Genomic DNA, 25,842 nt, shown 5'->3' with positions numbered 1-25,842 from the left:
AAGCCAACTTCGTTTTTTCTTGAATATTAAAGCATTTTGTCTCATCACAACCAACTGTCCGAGAAAGCTATATAGCTTTGTAAGTCTATCGTTTTCGGTGGTCAAAGATAATTGTCGCACTAAATCCGGAACCCTCGTAGCTGATATATAATATTCTAAATACAATTAAGGAAAATATTACATGTCTGCATTAATTATCAAGATTTACTATTAGGTCGCTGTTTTCTCTAATTATAAACGTGGCATCTACGTGTGAGAGCACTAATGATAAGATACGGATAAATATGGGGTTTAACCAAACTTAGAAGAAAGAGGGAAAATGAAATTCCACACAAATTTGGTCATTATAAATAGGTGCAAGGTAGAGCGGTGTCCAATCTCATCATCTTCTTCATCAAAGCTTCTTTAATTTATTTACTCATTCGTTTTCCTGCGGTTCTTTAGCTTCCATTTCTCAACCTCCGTTGCATATATAAAAGAATTAACAACACTTATTTTCTTAATCTCTTCTCCTTTTTTTTGGTTGAGCCGAAGAAAAAAAGACAGATGGAGAATCCTCTACAGTTGAAGTGCTTGAATCACATTTCACTTGTGTGCAGATCAGTTGAAAAATCTGTAGATTTCTATCAAAATATTTTAGGGTTCTTTCCCGTAAAGAGACCTGGTTCCTTTGATTTCTCTGGTGCATGGTAATTGTACTTTGAATCTTAGTCTCTTGTCCATGTTTTTCTTTTCTTTGTTAAAAATATTAATTAATGGTGTTTTGATTTTGGATAGGCTGTTCAATTATGGCATTGGCATCCATCTTCTTCAATCTGACAACCCTGATAGCATGCCTAAGATTGGCGGTATAAATCCCAAGAACAATCATATTTCTTTCCAGGTACGTTATATATATATATATGTGTGTGTGTGTGTAATACATATATAGTGCATGCTAATAAAAATCGAATTGGCTTCCTAAAAAATATATATTGCATGCTAAGCGAGATTAAAAGTGAGATTCAATTGAGCCTGAGGTTTTTGAGTACGGGTTGGCTTGATTATAAGTAGTTGAAATCAATGTATATTATTATGTTCTGAAAGTAAATTTTTCGTTGGCATGCAGTGCGAGAGCATGGCGCCATTGGAGAAGAAATTGAAAGAGTTGAACATAGAATACGTGACGAGTGGTGTGGAAGAAGGTGGAATCCGCGTGGATCAACTCTTCTTCCACGACCCCAATGGCTACATGATTGAGCTATGCAATTGCGATATCCTCCCTGTAACCCCATTGCCGGTCGATTCTATCCAGTCATCATGCTCGCTGACCAACCGCAACGTTCGACGACAAAGGCAACAAGAACAGCAAGTACAATTGCAGGTGCAGAAGATTGAGCATGCAGTAGAAATCTAGTTTATGGCATTCGTATATTCTTTGGAGAAATTAATGGGGTAGTCCGACTAAACTAGTTAATTAAGATTGGTTAATTGACCAACCTGACAACATCTTTCGTTTTAACCTGTCAGGCCGTTGTGCTGTTTATGAATGAAACTGTACCCAAGAAAAAGATGTTGTTGTTGTTTTTTTTGCATATAAAGATGTTGATTTTTTAATTGATATTAATATATTCATTTTCTAAAAAAAGTTTTCATGTATTTAGATATCTTTATATTATTTTTGAAAATAAGTTACAAGTACACTAAATACAGATGTTTCAAGAAAAATACTTGCCAAGGAGATTGTGTAGCATAATAACCACTAAATTATAGGTATGTTGAATTTTTAATTATATAGTTAATGAATTGAATGTGTTATCTATATTTGAATAATACTAGTATAGGTATTGTTGATAGTGTAGGAGAATGTAGGTTTGATTACATTGAAGTGTATTATTCTTTTATATAAAAATTAAGGAGGGACTGTGGGTAGTTCTAGTAATTATATCAAAAAAATTTATTAGGAATCGTGATGCTACACTCACATAAAATGAAGTAAATAAATAAAAATCTATATTTGAATGATAGAAATATATAACATCAATTTATCATCAAAGTAAAATAAGATTCTTTTCATAAATGAAAATTCTTACATTAAGAGAGATTATATTTTAAACTCTCTATTAAAGAAAATGATAAATTAGTATTTATATGTAAGATCAAAGAGTAAATTGGTCTTTCTGTTAAAATATCATACAACTGGTCTCTGTATATCATAATGATGTACACGAACTACTAAATGCGACACCCAACCTTATCATTTAACTGATTCAATATCATTTAACAAGTATCGAAATATTCAAACAAGTAAATATCCATTCATACTCAGTATACACTCACAAATCAAGTATACGAGTACCAGTTGATCACATTTTGTATATTCAGGGGTTGTACGGGGTTAAAAACGAAGTTAAGATTCAAATTCAACTTTTTATATCAAATTTTAGCATGATATCTCAAAATAGGGATCTCCATATCTCGAGATAGATCTTAATTTATTTTTGGTATTTTTGATTCGAAGAAATCATGTCTTAAGGAAATCATGTCTCAAGACCTTGGAGCCTATGCCTTTAGAAAAAGGTCCTCAAGTCTTGAAATTAGTCTCAAGACAAACCTCCATTGTTTTCTTATTTTAACTTCGATGTTTGAATGTCTCAAGACAAAAGGTTCTTGTCTCAAGACCTAGAACAAGACAAAAACTAATTTAACTTTAATTTGTCCTTGTCTTGAGATAAAAATTATTTAGTTATTTTGTTAATTACATTAGTTTTTAATAATAAAAATGAATAATTTTTTTAACAGAAAACGCTAATTTACTCTTTGATCTAATATATAAAAATTAATTAATTTATTTATTTTTTGAATAATAATTTAACTCTTAATACAAAATGTTTATGATAATTGTATCCATTTTTTTTCCTAATCAACGACCATCCAAATAAAATGGTTAAATGTGTCGTGCTTTTAGGCAACAATTAATAAGGGGGCCATTCTCAGTTTTGTAAGCTCAAGCCCTACATGAAACATAAACTAAAAATGATTAGTATTATTCTAAGGATAAACAACCAGAATCCAAAAATTTCAATCAATATTCATGTCATGCCATTTTATTTTAGGTACACTTTTGAAAGAAAAGAACATATAAATATATGATTGCATAATTTTAAGGTCTCTGGCTTCGCTTGTCTCCAAAGATCAATATGTGAGGGGCCATTGTTGTACACCATATCATAGCCTCAAAATCATTACATACTGAAAAAATATTATCCCCATCCTTTTTCATTAATTAATAAATTCTGAAATTTTCTTTATTCGCTTTTCGTGAGATTCAAATTGATGATTAAATTACAATTAATCATTACAGTGTTATGTGTATTTGAAATTTGAACAATTATATTATTACTATAAAACATTTGATGAAAGTGAAAATCAACTATTAAGAAATGCACATGCTGTGCCCATGTTTCGAAGTCGATTTCACTGAAATCGAGAGAACGTTGCAGTGTGAAGCGTGCTACTATGGCATAGGATGAAACTAAAATAATTGTAGCCTTTTCACCTTTAATTGGTTGAAGTGATGTTTTTTTAATAGCCGACTACTGACATGTTAATAAATAGAATGATTAAATTGAATTTATGTGGTCCATCCTCAAATGCCACCCCATCTACGTGACTCATCCAATTTTTATAATGTGTATATAGAATAATTATTCTAAAATTTAAATGATTCAGTTTATTTCAATGTTTATTGTATTCAATGATAATGAGTTTGACTTGTCTTATTAAAAAAATTTATATGCCCCCCTACATATGGTAAGACGTATGCAAATGATATATTTTACCCTTTATGTTTAAACCCAGTTACATAAATATGTGGAAATAATATTTTGTTGATGAAAACATTATACAAATTAAATCACAAAGGGTGAAATAATTGTAAGCAAACAAGTTTAGAGCCAGACTAAGAACAGGTGGCTATACCTTTGTGGAATTATATATATTAGATAGAACCACAATCTCTTTAACAGATTGCAAACTCATCAACCAGGAGTTGATCTTGGGCTTTCTGTCTTTTATTACCAGAAGTATACCCATCATTTTAGTTGTAGTTTAATCCAATTTTATCATAGATTTTGGTCTAATTATAAACTTCTTTGGTTAGATTCTAATTGCAATATATCTCTAATAATAGTCTGAAAGCGACAGTTTCGTTAGGTAGCTTATGGAAAGAGACGGTGCAGTATAAGGTGAGTCCATATGGGTGCTGGTTCTTGAGTAAACAATCTCATTGGAGACAAATATGCCACTGCCACATAGACAGTTAATTTTGATTGAAAAAAACCCATCAAATATTTATCCTAATTCATTACAGGCAATAACACATGGTTTGCCTATATAATTAATCCCACCCACTTTCTAATCATTATTATTTTATGTATATGGGTATTCTTTTTGCCTAATGATTCCCAACACCACCCCTGCTCACATTATATATATTCATGCACCTTCGTGGCTTGACTTCATAGACCAAAACAACATTATTACAACCAGACACAGAGAGAGTGAGAAAGATTAATGGCTTCCAAAGAGAAAAAGCATAAGAAATTAGGAGATTTCTTGAGCACTTTCTATAGGTCCAATGCTAAAAGTCAGAAGCCGAAATCAGAGCCTGCTGTACTGGTAAATAACAACAAGCCGGTTTCACGTAGTTTATTGTTGAATAAACTGGAAAATGGTCATGCTATAGAGAAAGCTGGCCGGAGAGGAATCGAAAAAGAAGGTACCGAAGGAGAGGAAGGCGGCGGAGGAAAGGTGGTAGTTGTTGAAGGAAGAAAGTCAGTATCCCACATTGAAACGAATTTATCATCAGCGATTTCGTTTCTTCAGGTGAAAGTTTTGGTTGCCGACATGCCAGGGTTCATGCAAGTGCATGCCTTCCGCTGTGCCAGAAGAACTTACGATAGCTTAGAGAAGTTTAGCTCAAGGCACGTCGCTTATAACATCAAGAAGGTATGTCTCAATTTTAACAATTCTTTTCACATTTGGAAATCGAAGTTGTTTGTGAATATATATGCTATTGGTGTTTCTTTTTGGAATTGCCTGAGTTTGAATGATTGAGAGGATTATTCATGGAACCTCATAAGTCACAAGAAGGAGACAATAACTCTGCAAGAAAAAGATATTATATGACTTTCTTTCTGATCTGTTTCTTTCAGCAGAATCTAGGTGTTAAGAGGCACATGGAACCATTGACTAGGTGTTCTTTTTTTTGCCATTCCTTTCAAAAAGTTAAATCATGAAAATTATAAACAAAACATTAACTTACTGATCTGTTGGCTCAAAGCGGTTGTGTTTACTGTGTTGCCGTAAGATTAGTGTAAAGGTTTTATTTTTTCTATTTAAAAATATATTAATTAATCTTTGTATGAAAAAATAATTTAATTTTTTATTAAAAAATTCATCTATTTATATTGTTAAAATTTAGTGTGATTGATAGAATAACTAAATAGTGACACATAACGTGTAGCATGCACCTCATATTGATGTATAAAGATCATTTTTTAATGTAATAAAAACAAAATACAATAATACTTAATATAAAAGCCTGTATAATATTTCCAACACTAACAAATTTGGGGATTTTTCACATTAACTATGCTTGCAAATATTGAAATAGATTTCAGTCAATTACACACACACGTATATACAGTAGAATAAAAGAGTTTCAGCTTTGAAACCTCGAGTATGGGAAACCATAATAAGATCAGATCATGATCCAGCAGCCCATGTGTAAAAACCAGCAAGAGGAACCTCAAAAACTCATATCAATTATCAAATACAAACAGCATCATATTCTAATAATCAAATAATCTTCTTTTTTTTTTATTTACCTTCTTTGAGTCATTTGCATGTGTAGAACGACTATAATGTCAAATTATGTCCAATCTGTCTCATGAGCTCTTAATCATTTTGATTACCTTCTTTTTCTCCTAATATGTATGTCTCATGGTTACTACTTTTTCTTTTCTTTTTCTCTAATGTAGGAATTTGATAAAGTTTATGGACCGGCCTGGCATTGTATTGTGGGCTCAAATTTCGGCTCATTTGTCACACATTCAACAGGTTGCTTTCTTTATTTCTCAATGGAGAAGTTGTACATTTTAATATTTAAAACAAAAGTTAGGAGGGTTGAAAATTAAGAGTTAAATAGAAAATTGAAGGCTATTAATCAAAAACTCTCTTTTTCTTAAAATTTTGTATGTTTTTTTTGTCAGCATGATGTTTGTAAATTTTTAAACAAATTACTGTATTAGTATAACTGTGAAAGATTATTATAAATTCCTACACAAATTATTTTTATTTTAATGATGACTCATAATCTAATAGATTCAACCATTAATAATTCAAAGGATAAGACAATTTGCATACCTAATAACAATTTAATACTAAATAATAGTATTTTAGATGGGAAAGATTTGACTAACTACTAGATTTACATCAGTTTTCATACAAATAGTGAGAGGTTATAGTTTTTCGTTGTTTTACTGACTTTTTTTTTTCTGAAAATGAATCTATTCAAGAAAATATTAGAAAATGCATTATTATCAATATAGAAAGACATAAAATTGAGTATACTGAAACACATTATATTCTAGTTATGAAATAAAGAGAGTCTGTGGTAATTATGTAAAAAAGGAAGAGATATAATCAGAAAATTTGTTAAAAAAAGTTCATCACAAATCGGCCGCAAACATGCATTTGTAGCAAGCATGTTTTGGAGCCAGACTTTGACCATTTTGGCCCATCTGTGGCTGCTGATAGATTGAGTATTGATGGGTGGAGGGATCGGATTGTTCATTTAACGTAACTTTAATTATGAAGAGCTGCGAGGGTCTGAATTTGGGTCTTTCTCTTGGTCTTATTCAATCGAGTAGCTGTCGTTGGGCATGGGGTAATCTTAATTTATTATTAATCTTTCCTTACAAAGAGGGAGCCACCGATGATGAAATATGTACGTTGACTAACCCAATAATAGTGAATGAATTAAGAGATATTATAATTGATATAAATTTTAGATTTTATGTTAGAAAATTATATTTATATTATTTAGTTTGAAATTTAGTTCATTAATGTTGTTGTATGCTTTTAGGTCCTCTAATAATCGGTTTTAGATTTTGAAGCTTAAAAGTGTTGGACATGACTAGTACTAGCTTAACTCACCACAACCGGAGGTGCTTAAATAACTAATTTAAATTTAAATATCATATTTTAATATAAGGTTAGTGTGAATCGTAATCAATTATTGTATTTATATATCACTGAATAATTAAATTTAGTTATTAAAATAACATATCATATATCTAACAATTCTAATATAAATATCAAGTCCGCACATAAACCATTAAGCCAAACCCTAATAAACAATAATTTTAATTTTATTGTAAAATTTTAAAAAAAATTCTCTTGGTTATCACTTGGTTAACAACCATATGTATGAAGAGTATAATTTCATCCAAAATTTACGATCCAACAATGATTATTGTCATTATCATCCAATTTAAAATTAAATAAAGTACAAAAATCAGTGATTTTTTTATTTTCCAAAAAAAATAAAAATTGGATCGAATTTTGGGAAAATTTTAAATTCGTCTAAGCTAATGGGTATTATTAATAAAAAACCATGGGAAAATTCATTTTCTAGAATTATACCATATTTTGTGTCTCATCTAAACTTGTTGGTTTTTATTTTATGTCAAAGTGAAGATAAGGAAGGGAAAAGATGAAGAGAGATGTAGAAAATCCCATCTAATCATACTTAAATTTGTTCTTCATTAAAAAAAACAAGAGGGAAGGGCAGGTGGCAAAATCATATGTGGAGGCATTTTAGGTGATAGATGATAGGATCGGTGAGCGGCAGCTAATCAATTAAACTGCAGAGACTATTGGGTAACAAACAAATTAAAAGTCGGCTACCTTATCAATTACCAACTACAAGAAAAATAATAGTTCCTAATGGGGGGTTTGTGATAGATTAATAAATTATAACTTTCTTTTGGTATACATTGAAACATTGAATGCATAAAAACGTTACGAACAAATTTATACAAAGGAATTAAAAAAAATCAACCCAAAGCTCACAAAAGAAAGCAACTCGATAACCAAACATAAGCTGTTGAAAAACAAACCAAAAGACATAAGTTTGAGGTTTGTGTCCTTCAATTTAACGAAATGATTTTCACATGGAATTTCTACATGTTTTCTAAGCACAGCACACACGTAATTGGAAAAGGGAATCCCATAAGCCGTATATATCACATTCAAAAAACATATACAAAAATTAAGCTATATGTATTATGATATTCATCATGACTTACGTTTGTTTGATCTCCTTTTCTTGGCGGCCTCCGGTTTGCCAAAAACACCACAAAAACCACACCCGGATACCTTCGGAGAAGGAGGGTCAACGTTAGGCGATGCTGCTTTCGTCGTGCGGTACATACTTCCGCTACCTCCGTCGGATCGGCTTCGTCTCATCATACCGTGGGACGACCCTCGGTTTTCTTTATTTTCTTGGTGACTGCCGTTAGCCCTCATTTGGTTCAAATCTCCCGATAAATACTTATCATCCCATACCAACCCCGACGACCCTTGTCTCCTAAACGACGTCGTAGACCTCTGCAAACCATCCATTTTCTTCTTCTTCTCCTCCTCCTCCCTTCTTGTTCTGGAATTTTGTGGGGGTGGGGGGGAGTTGTTAGAGGGTTTTTATTGGAACAAGGTGGAGGGACGTTGAGTCCAAAGATGCGTGATGAAATACGACTTTTTCAATGTGGTGTTGTAAGTATATGAGAGAGTAGGAGAAAGGAAAATGACAAGTATGGAATTTAACCAACAAATGTTATATAAAATAATGGGATTTTGGGAATTTTTTTTTTTACTTTATTATACGTACCTTCAATTTTTGCAATCTTTTAAAGCATTGATTCAAAGATTTCGACTGGGAAATTATTTTATAGTTCATGGTCTATAATTTGAAATACCTGCTTTAAAACAAGGCTTAATTAACCAGAAGCATTAAAATTGGGTATTTGAGGTATTTTATAGTTTATTTATTCTTTTTCAAATGACATGGCACAATCCCGTTGGCTGGATTTTTTTTAAGGCAGATACTTATTTCCGTAAGAAATTTAAAATTTAAGTACTTAGATCGGTCAAAAAATAACTTAAAAGGAGCTCAATAATTTATCTGTTGTTGAATTAAACGTTAAAATAAAATTTTGGTAATGGTATTTTTATTATTAAACTCTTGATTTAAATTTACACTTCCGTGTAATGAATGGATTATTAAATGATTGAATTAGATAGTAAGCATTTGAATAATTCAAACTAATTAAAATAAGGTGCCAAGGCTTTGGCTAAGTCTAACATGGCAGTCTTTTTGTGAACACATTTTCTTGAATTATTGACTACAAATCATAATAAAATTAGTTGGAAGTTTTAATCAATGTAAATAAAAAAAAATGTGATCCATGTTTGATTTATTCCAAGGTCAAGTGTATTGTTACGTTAGAAAAAACAATATTCAAATAATTGATGGGTTTAACTTTAAATAATAAAAAGAAATTGGCTTTCAATGTTTAATAACTAAATCTTTGACTTCATTGAATTTTAATAGATTGATATTAGTACTGTTGTTAATGTGATATAAGTGTGTTTATTTTTCTATTTAAGGGTAAAAGTATAATTTTATCATTTATATTAAATTAAAATTTTACCATTTTAAAGAATTAAGATACAATTTTAACATCGTGTTAACTTATAATTTTAAATTTTTTAAATAATTAAAAATGAAAATTTACCCTTTTGAAGCCACTTGCTAAAGATATTGCATTTTAATTGAAAATTAGGAGTGATAAATTTTGGATTATGGCATGGAAAAAAATACAATTATGTAGAAAATATAATTATAAAAAAATTGATACGATTAATAAATGATGTTTTGGTTGAATCTTAAAATACAAATGTTAAAAATTATAAAAGTTTCGATTCAAATTCTATTATGTGCATTTATACTTTTATTTTTGTTCATAAAAGATATAAAATGACAAAAACACCATTAAAATAACACAATTTACTTTATAAAAGTAAGAGTATTTTCATTATTATTCAATTGAGTTGATGCTTGGTTGACTCGTGACATGTAAAAAGTTTAACATTGACAGAGATGTTCATTTAAATTAAATTATGATAAATTAACGATAAATTTATTCAATTATATTAAAAGATATCGCAATTTTTGTTTATCCCAATAATTAGATGTACTAGATAGTTTTTAAATAAGCTTTATTTAAAAACAAAAAACAAAAGAGAGAAAGAGGTCGAAGTTATGAAGTTGAATATTTAAAAATCATAACATCATTGATTTTATATAAAAGTATAATAAAAAAAATAAAAACACCCTCTTCATAATAAAATCTGTTTTGTAAAAAAATTACCATTTAATTATTTTTTAACTGTATTTATATTCGATTAACTTGTGATATTGACTTAATCAGATGTTTAAAGTATAGTATTGAAGTATAGATATATTAATTTTTAACTTAATTAACAAAAAACCCCTAAAATAAGGCCAGTTTTCACTGTTTAAATATCAAAATAATGGGTTTCACTTGGAAATGGACTATCCATCAGTTGTAGCCTGGCCCAATAAAAGTTAAGCCTAAACGGGGAATGCTGCAACTGCATTCGAGCACCTTCAACAACAACATCAAAACAGAGTACAGAAAAGCCATTTCTTCACAAACTCAGTCACTTAGGGAGACGATGCTGAGACAGCTCTTCGCAAAATCAACAGCCAAATATGCCACTTTCAGTTTTATTCAGTTTAATCCACACGTCGGTCATATTTCTCTGTTTTTCTCTTTCAAATTTCTCACTTTCCCAATACGTTGACAATTGTGGGTTTGTATTTTTTTTGTTAAAGAGGGAGATGCATAGCAGAAACAAGAAAGCAATGGAGTTAATAGCAAAAGGGTGGAGTGCTTTGAAAGAAGTTGACAGAGTTATTGATTACTGCGAGCTCAATGATAAACGCCTCATCCCTCTCCTAAGGGTATTTCACAATAAGTGGAAACTCTTCTCTTTATCGTTTTACTAATATTATAAACAATTCTTTTTTCTGTTTAGGGTTAATTTCCCTAATTTTTAATGTTTTTTGTTAGGCAGCAAAGGAGAATTTTGAGTTGGCATTGGAAGCTGATAATTCCAATACACATGCTAGGTATTGGCTGTCCAAATTGCATTTGAAGTACCATGTTCCTGGGGCATGTAAAGCCGTGTAAGTCTGGTTATTAACTTGAATAGTTATTTTATTGAATTATGAGAGCACAAAATTCAGATTTTGCATGTTCTGTTCTCACCATTGTTAGCTACATTGATTGAAATTATGTTAGTGTCTTAAGTTGATGCATGTGAAAATTTTCAATGATTGTTAGCATCCTTCTATTATGTATATGATTTCTTATGTTTTATTTCCATGTTAATGTTTTTTTGGTTGTAATCTCATCCTGTTTGTATTAGATGTTAGATTAAATAATCTAATGGAAAACTAATGGCCTTATTATGATAGAGGTGCTGCTTTGTTAGTAGAAGCTGCAGATATGGGCGATAAAGACGCCCAATATGAATTGGGTTGTCGCCTAAGAGTCGAGGTTCGGATCATTTTTCTTAAAATGTTTCTTTAATAATTTTGTTGAGGAACTCTTTTAAGGAGTACACCTCAGTGAGCTGTTAAGTCTTTCTGCAAATGACATCTTTAGCTTTCTAACATCATGGTCATTATGTTGGACAGAATGACTATGTCCAATCAGATCAACAAGCTTTCTATTATTTGGAGAAAGCTGTAGACCAGGTACAAGTCTTTAGAAGCCACTTGTATGTTCTGCTTTCATGATATCTCTCGAAACCTTACTAGAACTCCTTATATTGTAGCTTCATCCAGGTGCTCTTTACCTTCTAGGTGCTGTATACTTGACGGGGGACTGTGTGAAGAAAGACATTTCTTCAGCATTATGGTGTTTCCACCGGGCATCAGAGAAAGTAAGGTTTCTCTTTGTTCTTATAATTTGTGGTTTTGTTTATTGCATGTGAATCTCTATGGTTATTGCTTGATTGTCAAATTGTTAGTCAGTAATGTTTATGGAGGACTTTTTCAGATTGAACATTATAACTGAGTGCTGATGCTGTGGGAACTGGGAATTGTGAACCTTGTTAATTGACCTCATGAGCTAAATTGAACAAAACCATATAGTTAAACTTGAAAATCAATGATCTAAATTATGAAGTAGACGTCTGGTTATCCCTCATTATTTTAAGCAACTGCTGTAGTATAAAACTAAAAAGGTATAATCTTTGCATTATTTTTGGCCACTTTATTTCTATAGTATACAAATTTACCTTCTATCCTTGTAAATATATGCAGGGACATGCTGGAGCAGCAATAGCATATGGATCTCTGCTACTTAGAGGTTAAATATACACATGCACCTTCTCATGATTTGCCTTTGACACCATAGCTAGTGAGTTTTTAGGAAGTTATCATATTAACATGTATTAGCTGGTGTAACTCGGATTGAAGGTAAAAATGGAACATATTGCAATAAAAATGACAACTAGCTTGATTTACATTTTACTTTTGTTGACATATGCTGATTGAATTGTTAAAAAGTACTATTCTTGCTGTCACTTCTTAGGTGCTCAAGTCCCAGAATGCCTAACAAAATTTAGTTCAAAGAGGGGTTCTGCTGCCAAAAGAACAAAGAAGAATGTGGACCACCCAGCAGGGAACCCTGTTGAAATGGCAAAAGAACAATTTCGAATAGCAGCAACAGCTGGATGTGATCTTGGACTAAAATGGTTGCAAAGACTCGAGGAGGTGGAGCGACTGTTGAGTGAAAGTAACTCCACAGATGGTGTTCCACAATCGAACATGGCGGTATTATAATATGAGCAGATGAGGTTGAGGCCAAATGAGTAACAAAAGAGGGATGGGTGTTTGCAGTATACATGTAAGTTTAAAAGGAAGTAATATTCATGGTATAATTTCATCCTTTTTCAATTGCAGGTTTGACCTTTAGATTTGGCTTATTGCATGAGCGCGATTGTGGAGGACTGCATATTCAAGCTTTATTGCAACAGTTTTTTTTTTTTTTAAGGAATCATGTATTATTCCTTTCTGTAGTGTCATTCTGTGAGGGATAGTTTTTATGAACTGCCTTTCATTAACGTTCATTGATTATGTACTCGTGAAATAGGGGGAAAAGCTACTTTTTATACGACAACTACTTTAGATATATATATTTAAAAATAATTAGATATAATAAATAAAGTTAGTTAAATTGATCAGTTCAGTTATGAATTTGCATAATTTAAAACAATTATATTATGTGTGAACTTGGGATAGAAAATATTCCATTTATCAATTTGATCTTACTTTATAATAATTAATTCTGATATAATAGTTATTTGAATGTTTAATATTTGTTATTGTAATTGTGTGTCTGTAATCATACTTGTAACTTCAAACATATATATATGTATGTATATTTTCAGAAGGTTTAATGATACTTAACAACTGTGATTACAAAGTTTAATTCAAAAATAATAATAGTATATAACTTTTTTTATGCAATAATAATAGATAAATTGTGAATTAACGTAAGTAATTGTTTTTTAAAATAATAGTAATTTAAGGTATCATTTAGTTGAATATATATAATATCTTGAAATAAATAATAATGGATATATCGTACAATTATTTTTAGATACCAAAATCTAAAATAAATTGATGGGAATTAATTGTAACTTTTGTTTAATGTGATTTAATTATTTGGTGACAGTAAGTTGTAAAATGAGTTATATATATATTTATTTATCATTAATTTTTTAAAATTTAAAATAAATAAATTATTTATTTAAAAATAAAAAATGTTTTATTTAACACATATAATTCCTGATCCAATTTACCTACTGTCATATAAATAAAATTGTAGTATAATAACAATTATACGGGTTTTTTATTAATATGGGTTTAAAAATTTTATTATATACCAAAATAGGTTGTGAGATAGATTATTTACGAAAATAGGTTGTTTTTTTTAGTCGCACCTGTCAGAGAGGCGCGACATAATATTTTAATAATAATTTTTTTTAATATTATTATTATTATAATATTTAAAAAAATTCGGGTAAAAAACGGGTTGTGCTTGACCCGTAGGCCCCATATGTGGCGCCTGCTGTAGGGGCGCCACACCCTGCAGTCTCATCACACTCCAGTAGCAAAGAGAGAAAAAGAAAAAAGAAGAAGAAAAAATTAGTAATTTTTTATAATTATTTTAAAATTAAATTGTTAGTAATTTAAAATTATTTGATAAATTTTTGTGTTTGTAATTATTTTAAAATTAATTTATTAGTAATTTAAGATTATATATTCTAAATTATTTTGTTTAGTTTAATAATGTTAAATTTATTTTGTTAAATATTTTGTTATAAATAATTTGCAACTGTAAAGAAAATAATTTAGAAATTTTTAGAAGTCTAGAGACTAGAAAATCGAAAGTAAAAGAGATTGAGAATAAAAATTAGAAAAGACGGACGAAATTGAATGGAAAAAGATGATATGGTTAAAGGTTTATATAGTATTAGAGTTTGAGGGCAATAAAATTTGTAAATGTTGGTGCAATAAAATTTATTTCTAAAATGGTTGTGCAATAAATTTATTTTTTAGTAATGTATTAGTGTATTGTGATTTTTTGATAATGTATTTTAAAAAAATATTTTTATACCTATTTTATTAGTAATTTATGATTTGGTTATATAAATTGTTAGTGTTTAGTGGTTTTACGGGTATTTCACCTATTTCGTATAAAAAATTTTATTATATACGAAAATACGATAAAATACGGGTTGAGCCTCCTGAGTAGGCACGACATGTCGCGCCTACCTGACAGGCTCAACATGTCGCACCTGTCAGGTAGGGGCAACATGTGGTGCCTCCTCGTTAGGCGCAACCCATTTCCCTAAATATACCCCCTCCCTGGAAACCATGAGCAAAAAAACAAATAAAAAATTAGCAGAAGGAAAAAGAGAGAAAGAATAAGGGAAGAAAGGAAAAGAAGAAGAAGAAAAATAAGGTATTTTAATTTATTTATTTTTAAATTGAATGTAGAAACTTGTTAAAATTTTTATTATTTAATATTATTTTGTTGGATAAATAATTTTGTTTGTTAGGTTCTGGATGAAAAATTTTGCATCAAAAATTTTAAAAATTTTGAGAATTTTGAACTTTTTTTAACAGATCTAGTATTGAAGATGGAGAACAAATTTTTCGTATGCGTTTATTTTGATGGAGAAATTTTGACAACAAGCGTCGGATGTATTTTTGAATGACGCAAACAAGTTGCAATGAGATTTAATAGAAATATCTCGTTTGATGATATGAAGGAAAAAATTAGTGAAAAATTTTATAGACGTTGTGGGAGAAGGATCTCGAAAATTTTCTACAAGTTTCCAGTTTCGATGGATCCCATAAAATTCACCGAAATGGAACTTGTAGACGATGAAGATGTGGAGACAATGGTCGCTCTTTACTGCCATAGCAACCAAAATGCACTGATTTACTTATTTGCTGAGTTAGCTGTTGTGGAGTCAACAGAAGATCCAACTCCATTAGGTGAAGAAGATAGACCTCAAGAGCCGTGTATGATGGTTTCGATATCATACGTTGGTAGTCAATCAACTACACATGGGATCGACATTGATCTTAATGCTACACCCGAGATTGATGTGGGTGGTGATGATGTATACCAAAGTAGTGATCCTTCTGATTATGAAGTCGATATTGATAGTGATCCCGACGTGGATGATGTCCCAGATGATATTGACGATGAAGGCGTGAACGAGGATGGAAACATTAATGCGTCTTTAGTCGGGAACCAGATCCGTAGTATTGTGATACACAATAATCCTGGGGCACACATGTCTCTAATAGACCCCAATGCGACACATGCAGCCGAGTTCCCGGAGTACCTTGAGATACTACCTGCTTACCAGATGGCCATATATTCTGATCCTGAGGAGTTGTTTGTGGGCCAGAGATTCGAAAGTAAGGAAAAGTGCGTATTTGCCATTAAGCGGTATAGTATGAATATATCAGTGGACTACAAAGTCGTCGAGTCTAAACTGACATTATATATTAGAAAGTGTTGAAAGTCGGCAAAAGGCTGCAATTGGAGGATACGAGCTGCATTTATCCAGAAATCTCAGATGTGGGAGATACGAAAATTTGTTGGGCCTCACACATGTACTTCAACACGAATGACAGAAGATCATCGAAAACTTGATTCGAAAACTATCTGTACATACATCATGCCAATGGTTGAAGACATGCCGACCATTAAAGTTTCGGTATTAATTGCCGAAATGCAGGTACGATTCCAATATCGAGTATCATACCGAAATGCATGGATAACTAAACAGATGACAATGGAGCAATTGTACAGAAATTTTAATGCATCGTACAATGAGTTACAGGGATGGATTGCAGCAATGAGGGAGTACGTATTGGGGACTATCATTGAGTTGCAGACACGACCTTATTATGGCCCAGATGAGCAACGACAATCTGGTAAAATAATATTCCAACGGATGTTTTGGACATTTGATCCATGTGTGCGTGCATTTCCCCACTGTAAGCCATTTGTGCAAGTAGATGGGACATGGCTATACGGTAAATATACACAAATCTTACTTATTGCGATTGCTCAATACGGGAACAGAAACGTGCTACCGATTGCATTTGCCATTGTAGATAAAGAAAACATGGAGTCGTAGGAATTCTTTCTTACAAATCTGCGGAGGTATGTAATTAGTAATGATAATATTTGCATCATCTCCAATAGAGGGAAAGGATTAATTGCCGCCATTAGCGTTCTGATGCGCCATGGAGATCAGTTTACTGCATACGGCACAATGCGGCTAACTTTCATCGAGATTATAAGAATGCAGATTGGAAGAGACAATTTGTGAAAATGGGTAAATAATAACCTTATCATTTCAATATATAACATACATTTTTTTTTGGCGAGACTGTAACTTAACTTATATCTTCTTAATACATACACAGCTTATGTAACAGCTCGATTTTGGGCCTAGTCGGAACAATGGTTTCGGGACCACTATTCCGAGGCCAGAGAAAATTATTTTAGTATTATTTTATGTGTTATAATATAATTTTATAAGTGCATGTAAATTTTGGTAAGTTAATTTTAGCAATTTCTAGTCCAATTTCGAAAAAGGACTAAATCGCGTAAAAGGTAAAAGTTGTGTTTTAATACCTAAAGGTGTTAAATTTCCTTGTATCTTAAATTTGGGGTCTTTAAAGTGAAATTAGGCCATTGAAATTTTGATGGCCGGCCATGGGAGACAAAAAAAATGTTGAAAAGTCAAAATTAGGTAAAGTTGGTCACCAATTTTGACTAGTTTTATTATTAACAAATTAAAAAGAAAAAGCTATCATTTTTCTCTTCTCCTCCACCGAAAATGGCAGAAAAGAAAGGGGTTTTGAAGCTCTGAAATATCAACCACTTACATCCCTTGCTAGTAAGTGATTTTTAATGTCTTTCTTGATGATTTTTACATTTTTAGAACCCCTAAAGCATGAGCTTTCATATGAGGGGTCTATTTTGCAAAATGATAAAGAGTCTAGGGTTTTTCCATTAGAATAAATGTGTTGTTTGCTGTGTTTTTATTGAAGATTATGAGTCCTAGTTGTCTAATAAACAACTTTTGTGAAAGAGATTACATGAAAACACCTTAAAAAGGGCTAGATTGCTAAGTTGTAAAATGAGTTGTAAATGTGTGAAATAGTTGAAATTATGAGTTGCTATAGTTATGAAAATGGTTCATCTAGATTCAAGGAGTAAAGAAATGTGATAAAAATTATTTTACGAGCCTAGGGGTAATTTGGTAATTTTGGCAAAATATAGAGGCAAAATTGTAAAAATTGCTCAAGTGTGTCAATGGACTAATTTGATCAGTACATTGTTTTAATAAGTTGAATGTGATATTTTAGATGATGAAAATCGAGATTTGGACCTAGAACGGAAAGAAATTGATTAAGGGATAATTACGTCTTTTTTTTTACCTTTGTGGTATCGACGTAAGTTCATATGTAAATGTTGGTAACATAGTTATTATTTTAAATGTGTAACGCCCCTAACCCGAATCCGTCACCGGAATAGAGTTACGGAGCATTACCGGAGTTACCGATTCATTTATCAGATATTTCATTAATCCGATATCTTTTCTTTACCACGTTCAAGTCTCGTATTCAAGTCATCCGGATCTTTATAAAGAAATTTGATCGTCGTTTTCATTTATTTCATGTTATAATACATTCAACTAATGCTCTAAATAAAATCATCATTTTGCCCCTAAACTTTTAATTAATGACGATTTCATCCTTAGGTTAAAATAAAATAAACTTATTGCAATTTAATCTTTATTTCCAGCCGTTATTCTCACACAAATTGATAACAACCTATGAATTCTATAAAATGTCAGAATTTTCCATAATTTCAACACTTTTCAATTTAATCCTTAAAACATGTTTTCCCTGATCTTGAGCTAAATTAATAATTTCATTCAATTTTGTAATTTAAATAATAAAATAATCCATTTCATGCAATACGTCATTTCTGACATTTTTACAAAATTACCCATGAAGTTTTACTTTTATTCAATTTAGTCCCTGAGCCTAAAACATGCAAATTAGTCATGCTAGATGAATATTCATACATATTTTTCCTCCTCCTCCTCCTCTCCATTCCACATCCTTAATTTATATAACATGCAACAAGTAACATTATCAATAATTTTACTATTTACTTATGTATATTCAAAATTGTCCATTTGCGTCATAGTCACTAATTTATTTATATCTTAAGCTAAAGAACTCGAAATTAAGATCCGCTAATTTTACCTGAAACTATACTTACTTATCTTACTACCATAAAATTTTCAGAATTTTTGGTTTATCCAATAAGTACAGTTAATTCTTTAAATTTTCCCCTGTTCTGCTGTCTGACGGTTCCGACCCTTCTTCACTAAGAATTAATTATCTCATCGTACGAGATTCGGATGATGTTCCCGCTTATTTCTATTGAAAATAGACTCTTTAAGGATTTTAAAAATATAAATTTAATCCCTTAATTATTTTTATCCAATTTTTTATGATTTTACAAAGTCAGAACAGGGGAACCCGAAATCATTCTAACATTGTCTCACAAAACTTATTATATCTCATGATTTACAATTCCATTGCTTACACCGTTTCTTCTATAAGAAACTAGACTCAATAAGCTTTAATTTCATATTTTATTCATCCTCTAATTAGATTTATACAATTTTTGGAGATTTTTTAAAGTTAGACTATTGCTGCTGTCTAAAACTGTTTTAGTGCAAAATGTCGATTTTCATTTTTCCCCAAATTTCACAGTTCATACAATTCAGTCCTTACTTAATTAACCCATCAATTAAACTAATTTTCTCAATTAATACTTTTCCTAGACATTATAAGTTATTTCATAACTATTTAAATTCAGAATTTCCACATAAAACTCTAACTTCAAACTCTTTTACAATTTAGGTCCCAAACATTCACTTTCTATTAAATTCTTTCAATAAAATCAGCATATAAACAATTTAAAGCTCTAATTCTATATCAAATCATCATATACTTCCAGCACATATTCATAGAAACTTTCAATTTCTTTCATAGAATCAAGAACTAATGAATTCAACAAATGGACCTAGTTGTAAAAGTTACAAAAACACAAAAATTTCAAGAAATAATCAAGAATTGAACTTACTTGCAGTAAAAATATGAAAAACCAGCTTAAGGGAACTCTTCCATAGTGTTTTTGCTGATGAGAATGCAGAAAAATAAAGAGAAATCTAGATAATTCCACTTTAGTCCTAGCTTTATTAAGTAAATTTTGCAATTTTCCAATTTTGCCCTTATTTTCTTGGTGATTTCATGCTCTTTCCGTCCAGCCCAAATAGACCTTGGGTATATTTTCCTTTTAAACCCTCTTTCTTTTATCATTTAAGCTATTTAATCATTTCCCACAATTTTGTATTTGATACAATTTAGTCCTTTTTGTTCAATTAACTATCAGTACTTTAAAATTTCTTGACGAAACTTTAATACTAACTTATTAACACTCCATAAATATTTATAAAAATATTTATGGCTCGATTTAAAATTCTCGAGGTCTCGATACCTCGTTTTCAATTCTAATTATTTTAATATATATATTTGTACATTTCACTATTTCAAAATTTTTCCTAACTTCACATTTAACTTATACTCACTAAATTAATAATATTTCCTACTCATTTGTCGGATTTAGTAATCTCGAATCACTGTTCCGACACCACTGAAAATTAAACGGTTACAAAATGTTTTGATGTTATTTAAATGATATGATAATTATTATGAGATATTATACTTGTGATAATTGTTTGATAATATGTCAAATTATATGATATACTTGGAAAATGTGAAATATTACCGAGTATTGGTATCGGCATTCCGTAGAAGATGGTTGAGACACATGATTGAGAAAAAGGTCCCGTTGAACCTTAGGAATAGATTAGAATACAAGTGACATGTCACTGGAATATTTGGGCATCCGAGCTCGTTGAGTTGAGTCCGAGTTCACTTATGGATGCGAATGTTCGAACTCATTGAGTTGAGTCCGAGTTCGTGAGATGTAACTAGGCATCTAAGCTCGTTGAGTTGAGTCCGAGTTCACTTATGGATGCGAACGCCCGAGCTCGTTGAGTTGAGTCCGAGTTCACTTATGGGCTGGTTACATGGTAGCTTGGCTACATATGTGGCACTTATGTGCAAACTTTCCATGTATCCGAATTATATTCCAATGTGTTCAATGGATAAAATTCTACTCAAATGGAGGAATACTCGAGATGAAAGGGACGTATTGATAAATGTTGTGAAATGAATACTTTGAACAGGTATGTACTTAACCCTCGGGTTGAAAACTCGACATAACAATAAAATGGTAAGATGGTAAATGAAAATGTGATATGAATGTCTCGGTGATGATTATACAAATGATGTTGTATTAATTTTGTGAACAATGATCATGAATGAGTAATTTAGCCTTGACAGATTTGAGTTACTGCAGTAGTGTAACTTTGAAAATACACTAAAAATAGTAGAAAATGAGTTAGAGGCAGAATAAAATATGGGATTAAAGCTTGATGAGTCTATTTTCATATGAAAGAAATAGGGGAAGAAAAAGAATTCCATATTTTGTGATATTTGAATTCTTGTGAAACAGGGTCTGAATGAATTCGAGATCCTCTGTTCTGACTTTAGAAATTCACCAAAAATTGTACAAAAATTATTAAGAGTCATACCTTACATGCATGGATTCCTTATTGAGTCTATTTTTAGGGGAAATAAGAATTCTGTACAGGGAGAAATTCGGTTCGTAGTGCACAGGGGTCAGAGTGGTCATACCCTGAAACAGGGGAGACTTTAACTAATAAATTGTACTAATTGGCCAAACCAAAAATTCTAGAAAAAAATTAGTAAGTAGAAATATGAGTCTAGTTTCAAGAGAAATAGACGAGAACATTATTCGAGTCTTGTACTATGAGATAATTAAACTTTAGTACAGAAGGGTCGAAACTATCAGACAGTGAATCAGGGGTAACTTTGAGGAATAAACTGTACTATTTGGCTTAACCAAAAATTCTGCAAATTTTATGGAAGAAAGGAAAATAAGTCTAGTTTCATGGAAATTTAACGGAACTTAATTCGGAGTTTCGTAGCTCCAGATATAAATAATTTAGTGACTATTGCTCAGAAAGACAGCTTGTAGTGAACTTGAGAATATGTTGTAAACATTGATAAAACAAGTTAATGAGTTGCTTATTGTTTTCATATGAATTTACTAAGCGAAAGCTTACCCCCCTTCTTTCCCATGTTTCCTAGGGTTGCCATGTAACAGCCTAATTTTCAGTGGTGTCGGAACAGTGATTCGAGATCACTAAATCCGACAAATGAGTAGGAAATATTATTAATTTAGTGAGTATAAGTTAAATGTGAAGTTAGGAAAAATTTTGAAATAGTGAAATGTACAAAAAATATATATATTAAAATAATTAGAATTGAAAACGAGGTATCGAGACCTCGGGAATTTTAAATCGAGCCATAAATATTTTATCAAATGCAAAATTGTGGGAAATGATTAAATTGTATCAAATGCAAAATTGTGGGAAATGATTAAATAAGTTAGTATTAAAGTTTCGTCAAGAAATTTTAAAGTACTGATAGCTAATTGAACAAAAAGGACTAAATTGTATCAAATGCAAAATTGTGGGAAATGATTAAATAGCTTAAATGATAAAAGAAAGAGGGTTTAAAAGGCAAATAGACCAAAGGTCTATTTGGGCTGGACGGAAAGAGCATGAAATCACCAAGAAAATAAGGGCAAAATTTACTTAATAAAGCTAGGACTAAAGTGGAATTATCTAGATTTCTCTTTATTTTTCTGCATTCTTATCAGCAAAAACACCATGAAAGAGTTCCCTTAAGCTGGTGTTTCATATTTTTACTGCAAGTAAGTTCAATTCTTGATTATTTCTTGAATTTTTTGTGTTTTTTTGACTTTTACAACTAGGTCCATTTGTTGAATTCATTAGTTCTTGATTCTATGAAAGAAATTGAAAGTTTCTATGAATATGTGATGGAATTATATGATGATTTGATATAGAATTAGAGCTTTAAATTGTTTATATGCTGATTTTATTGAAAGAATTTAATAGAAAGTGAATGTTTGGGACCTAAATTGTAAATGAGTTTGAAGTTAGAGTTTTATGTGGAAATTCTGAATTTCAATAGTTATGAAATAACTTATAATGTCTAGGAAAAGTATTAATTGAGAAAATTAGTTTAATTGAAGGGTTAATTAAGTAAGGACTGAATTGTATGAACTGTGAAATTTGGGGCAAAATGAAAATCAACATTTTGCACTAAAACAGTTTTGGACAGTAGCAATAGTCTAACTTTGAAAAATCTCCAAAAATTGTAGAAATATAATTAGAGGATGAATAAAATATGAAATTAAAGCTTATTGAGTCTAGTTTCTTATAGAAGAAACTGTGTAAGCAATGGAATTGTAAAGTTTTGTGAGACAATGTCAGAATAATTTGGGTTCCCCTGTTCTGAATTTGGAAAAAAATAATTAAGGGATTAAATTTATATTTTGAAAATCTTAAAGAGTCTATTTTCAATAGAAATAAGCGGTAACATCATCCAATTCTCGTACGATGAGATAATTAATTCTTAGTGAAGAAGGGTCGGAACTGTCAGACAGCAAAATAGGGGCAACTTTAAAGAATAAACTGTACTTATTGGCTAAACCAAAAATTTTGAAAATTTTATGGTAATAAGATAAGTAAGTCTAGTTTCAGGGAAAATTAGCGGATCTTAATTTCAAGTTCTGTAGCTTAAGATATAAATAATTTAGTGACTATGACGCAAACGGACAGTTTTGTATATACATAAGTAAATAGTGAAATTATTGATAATGTTACTTGTTGCATGTTATATAAATTAAGGATGTGGAATGAAGAGGATGAGGAGGAGGAAAAATATGTATGAATATTCAGCTAGCATGGCTAATTTGTATGTTTTAGGCTTATGGACTAAATTGAATAAAAGTAAAATTTTATGGGCAATTTTGTAAAAAATGTTAGAAATGAATAATTTGCATGAAATGGATTATTTTATTATTTAAATTACAAAATTGAATGAAATTATTAATTTAGCTCCAAGATCAGGGAAAAACATGTTTTAAGGATTAAATTGAAAAGTGTTGAAATTATGGAAAATTTTGACATTTTATAGAATTCATAGGTTGTTATCAATTTGTGTGAGAATAACGGCTGGAAATAAGGATTAAATTGCAATAATTTTATTTTATTTTAACCTAAGGATGAAATTGTCATTAATTAAAAGTTTAGGGGTAAAATGATAATTTTGTTTAGAGCATTAGTTGAATGTATTATAACATGAAATAAATGAAAACGACGATCAAATTTCTTTATAAAGATCCAGATGACTTGAATACGAGACTTGAACGTGGAAAAGAAAAGATATCGGATTAATGAAATACTGATAAATGAATCGGTAACTCCGGTAATGCTCTGTAACTCTATTCCGGTGACGGATTCGGGTTAGGGGCGTTACATTTATTGGTATCAGAGCTAAGGTTTAGTCGATTCTCGGACCGAACGTAGCATATGTGAAGTCTAGAAATACATGTCATTATATAACTTGTGATAAGATAATTTAATATCTTCCAGTTCTGATGAGATTTATTTTACTTAAAGATAGAGATACTTTCCCAACCGAGCTAATTACGATAATGTTGAAAACGATACTCAAATATGTGAGCAAAAGTAGATTATGATGAGTCGGAACTCATAAAGGTATGAATAAATGTTATATTTAAATTTATGTGTATAGTAAGTAAAATTTTATGGTAAGTATCAATATTGAATTAAATTTGTATGGATATATGTGATTGATGTGGAAATAGAATTTTGGATATATGTTATATTTGAAAATTTTATTGATTGGGAATGTGATGAAATTGATATAAATATGTGATTAATTGAAATGTGTATTGATTGGAAACTGGAAAGTGAATTGAATACCCTATTAACTGTACCGGACTGAGTCGGATATAGTTGGCATGCCATAGGATTTTGAAAAGGGATTTGGAGATGAGATTTGGATTATGCTGATGTTTATATCCTTCGGATTTATCCGAAGAGGCACTTTGTGCTATTCTGGTGTGTTTTGGATGGATTATATTATTTTGGTGTGTTTGGGAGGATTATATGATACTGGTGTGTTTTGGAGGATTATACTGGTGTGTTTTGGTTGGACATTTTGGTGTGTTTGGATGGAATCCGTGTATCCGCCAAAGTCCGAGTCTTGTTAATAGGGGTAAATATGAATATTAAGTGAAATTGAAATGAGAATTGAATTCCCTATTAACTTGTCGGACTAGTCGGATATAATTGGCATGCCATAGGAACTGGAAGTGTACGGGATTTGTCGGCTTTACTGATCAGACACTTTATGTGTCGTATTTCAGGCACTTATGTGTCGTATTCTGATCAGGTACTATGTACCGTTTTAGGCACAATGTGCCTTACTGGTGTGTTTGGTTGGACCCGTGTATCCGTCTGAGTCCGAGTTATGTTAATAGGGTTGAGTAAATGAAATGAGAAAATCGAATGAATTTGATTGATTAAACTATAGAAAGTGTGAAAAAGTGGAATTATGAAAAGAAATGTGAATTGTGAATTGAAATAGAGATATGAGATTGAAAGTTGGCACCAAAGGTTCATGAATTGATTAAAGATAATATAGATGATATATGATGCCATTTGATGAAAGACTATTGCCGAGATATGAAATTAAAGCATAATTAACACATATGACTTATATTGTTACATGTTTGATGTCTATTATTTATTATAGGATTTATAATTTGAATTATGGTAATACCACTGAGTACAAACATACTCAACGTACGATTATATTACTATAATTCAAATTATTTATTATTATATGTTAAATGTTAAATTATGTATATGGTAAGAGAAGTATGAGTTAGTGATATTGAGATATTTGAAATGTGTTTATGATGAGAAGGAACTTAGAAATGTAAGAATAGAAGTTCATGATATGTATGT

At 30.8% G+C, this 25,842-nt stretch overlaps 4 protein-coding genes across 4 annotated transcripts; 3 read left to right on the top strand and 1 right to left on the bottom strand.

The window, feature by feature from the left end:
- Nucleotides 1-381: 381 nt before the first annotated feature.
- Nucleotides 382-1,600, top strand: LOC107903292 (uncharacterized). Its single transcript, XM_016829313.2, has 3 exons — nucleotides 382-689; nucleotides 778-883; nucleotides 1,109-1,600. Exons 1-3 carry the CDS (start codon nucleotides 547-549, stop codon nucleotides 1,394-1,396), a joined length of 537 nt encoding a protein of 178 aa, XP_016684802.2. The 5' UTR covers nucleotides 382-546; the 3' UTR covers nucleotides 1,397-1,600.
- Nucleotides 1,601-4,490: 2,890 nt separating this feature from the next.
- On the top strand, nucleotides 4,491-6,336 carry LOC107907269 (uncharacterized). Its single transcript, XM_016834570.2, has 2 exons — nucleotides 4,491-4,989; nucleotides 6,024-6,336. Exons 1-2 carry the CDS (start codon nucleotides 4,555-4,557, stop codon nucleotides 6,177-6,179), a joined length of 591 nt encoding a protein of 196 aa, XP_016690059.1. The 5' UTR covers nucleotides 4,491-4,554; the 3' UTR covers nucleotides 6,180-6,336.
- Nucleotides 6,337-8,343: 2,007 nt separating this feature from the next.
- LOC107902840 (uncharacterized protein At1g15400) lies at nucleotides 8,344-8,670 on the bottom strand. Its single transcript, XM_016828953.1, has one exon. It carries the CDS (start codon nucleotides 8,668-8,670, stop codon nucleotides 8,344-8,346), a length of 327 nt encoding a protein of 108 aa, XP_016684442.1.
- Nucleotides 8,671-10,698: 2,028 nt separating this feature from the next.
- LOC107907270 (uncharacterized) lies at nucleotides 10,699-13,376 on the top strand. The gene is made up of 8 exons (XM_016834571.2): nucleotides 10,699-10,875; nucleotides 10,964-11,092; nucleotides 11,202-11,317; nucleotides 11,609-11,690; nucleotides 11,831-11,890; nucleotides 11,971-12,078; nucleotides 12,461-12,506; nucleotides 12,732-13,376. Exons 1-8 carry the CDS (start codon nucleotides 10,711-10,713, stop codon nucleotides 12,980-12,982), a joined length of 957 nt encoding a protein of 318 aa, XP_016690060.2. The 5' UTR covers nucleotides 10,699-10,710; the 3' UTR covers nucleotides 12,983-13,376.
- Nucleotides 13,377-25,842: the final 12,466 nt, after the last annotated feature.

This window comes from Gossypium hirsutum, chromosome A05, assembly GCF_007990345.1.
Source record: "Gossypium hirsutum isolate 1008001.06 chromosome A05, Gossypium_hirsutum_v2.1, whole genome shotgun sequence".
NCBI classification, from domain to species: domain Eukaryota; kingdom Viridiplantae; phylum Streptophyta; class Magnoliopsida; order Malvales; family Malvaceae; genus Gossypium; species Gossypium hirsutum.
Note: the sequence above shows the minus strand (reverse complement) of the source record. Positions and strands in the feature narration are given on the sequence as shown.

What these genes read in the sequence shown, in the direction of transcription:
- LOC107903292 (XM_016829313.2), top strand. Translation starts at nt 547, where the DNA reads ATGGAGAATCCTCTACAGTTGAAGTGCTTGAATCACATTTCACTTGTG. An exon ending in TTTGATTTCTCTGGTGCATG is followed by an intron (nt 690 to 777) that starts GTAATTGTACTT and finishes GATTTTGGATAG; the next exon opens with GCTGTTCAATTATGGCATTG. An exon ending in ACAATCATATTTCTTTCCAG is followed by an intron (nt 884 to 1,108) that starts GTACGTTATATA and finishes GTTGGCATGCAG; the next exon opens with TGCGAGAGCATGGCGCCATT.
- LOC107907269 (XM_016834570.2), top strand. Translation starts at nt 4,555, where the DNA reads ATGGCTTCCAAAGAGAAAAAGCATAAGAAATTAGGAGATTTCTTGAGC. An exon ending in TCGCTTATAACATCAAGAAG is followed by an intron (nt 4,990 to 6,023) that starts GTATGTCTCAAT and finishes TCTCTAATGTAG; the next exon opens with GAATTTGATAAAGTTTATGG.
- LOC107902840 (XM_016828953.1), bottom strand. Translation starts at nt 8,670, where the DNA reads ATGGATGGTTTGCAGAGGTCTACGACGTCGTTTAGGAGACAAGGGTCG.
- LOC107907270 (XM_016834571.2), top strand. Translation starts at nt 10,711, where the DNA reads ATGCTGCAACTGCATTCGAGCACCTTCAACAACAACATCAAAACAGAG. An exon ending in CCTGGGGCATGTAAAGCCGT is followed by an intron (nt 11,318 to 11,608) that starts GTAAGTCTGGTT and finishes TTATTATGATAG; the next exon opens with AGGTGCTGCTTTGTTAGTAG. An exon ending in GTTGTCGCCTAAGAGTCGAG is followed by an intron (nt 11,691 to 11,830) that starts GTTCGGATCATT and finishes TATGTTGGACAG; the next exon opens with AATGACTATGTCCAATCAGA.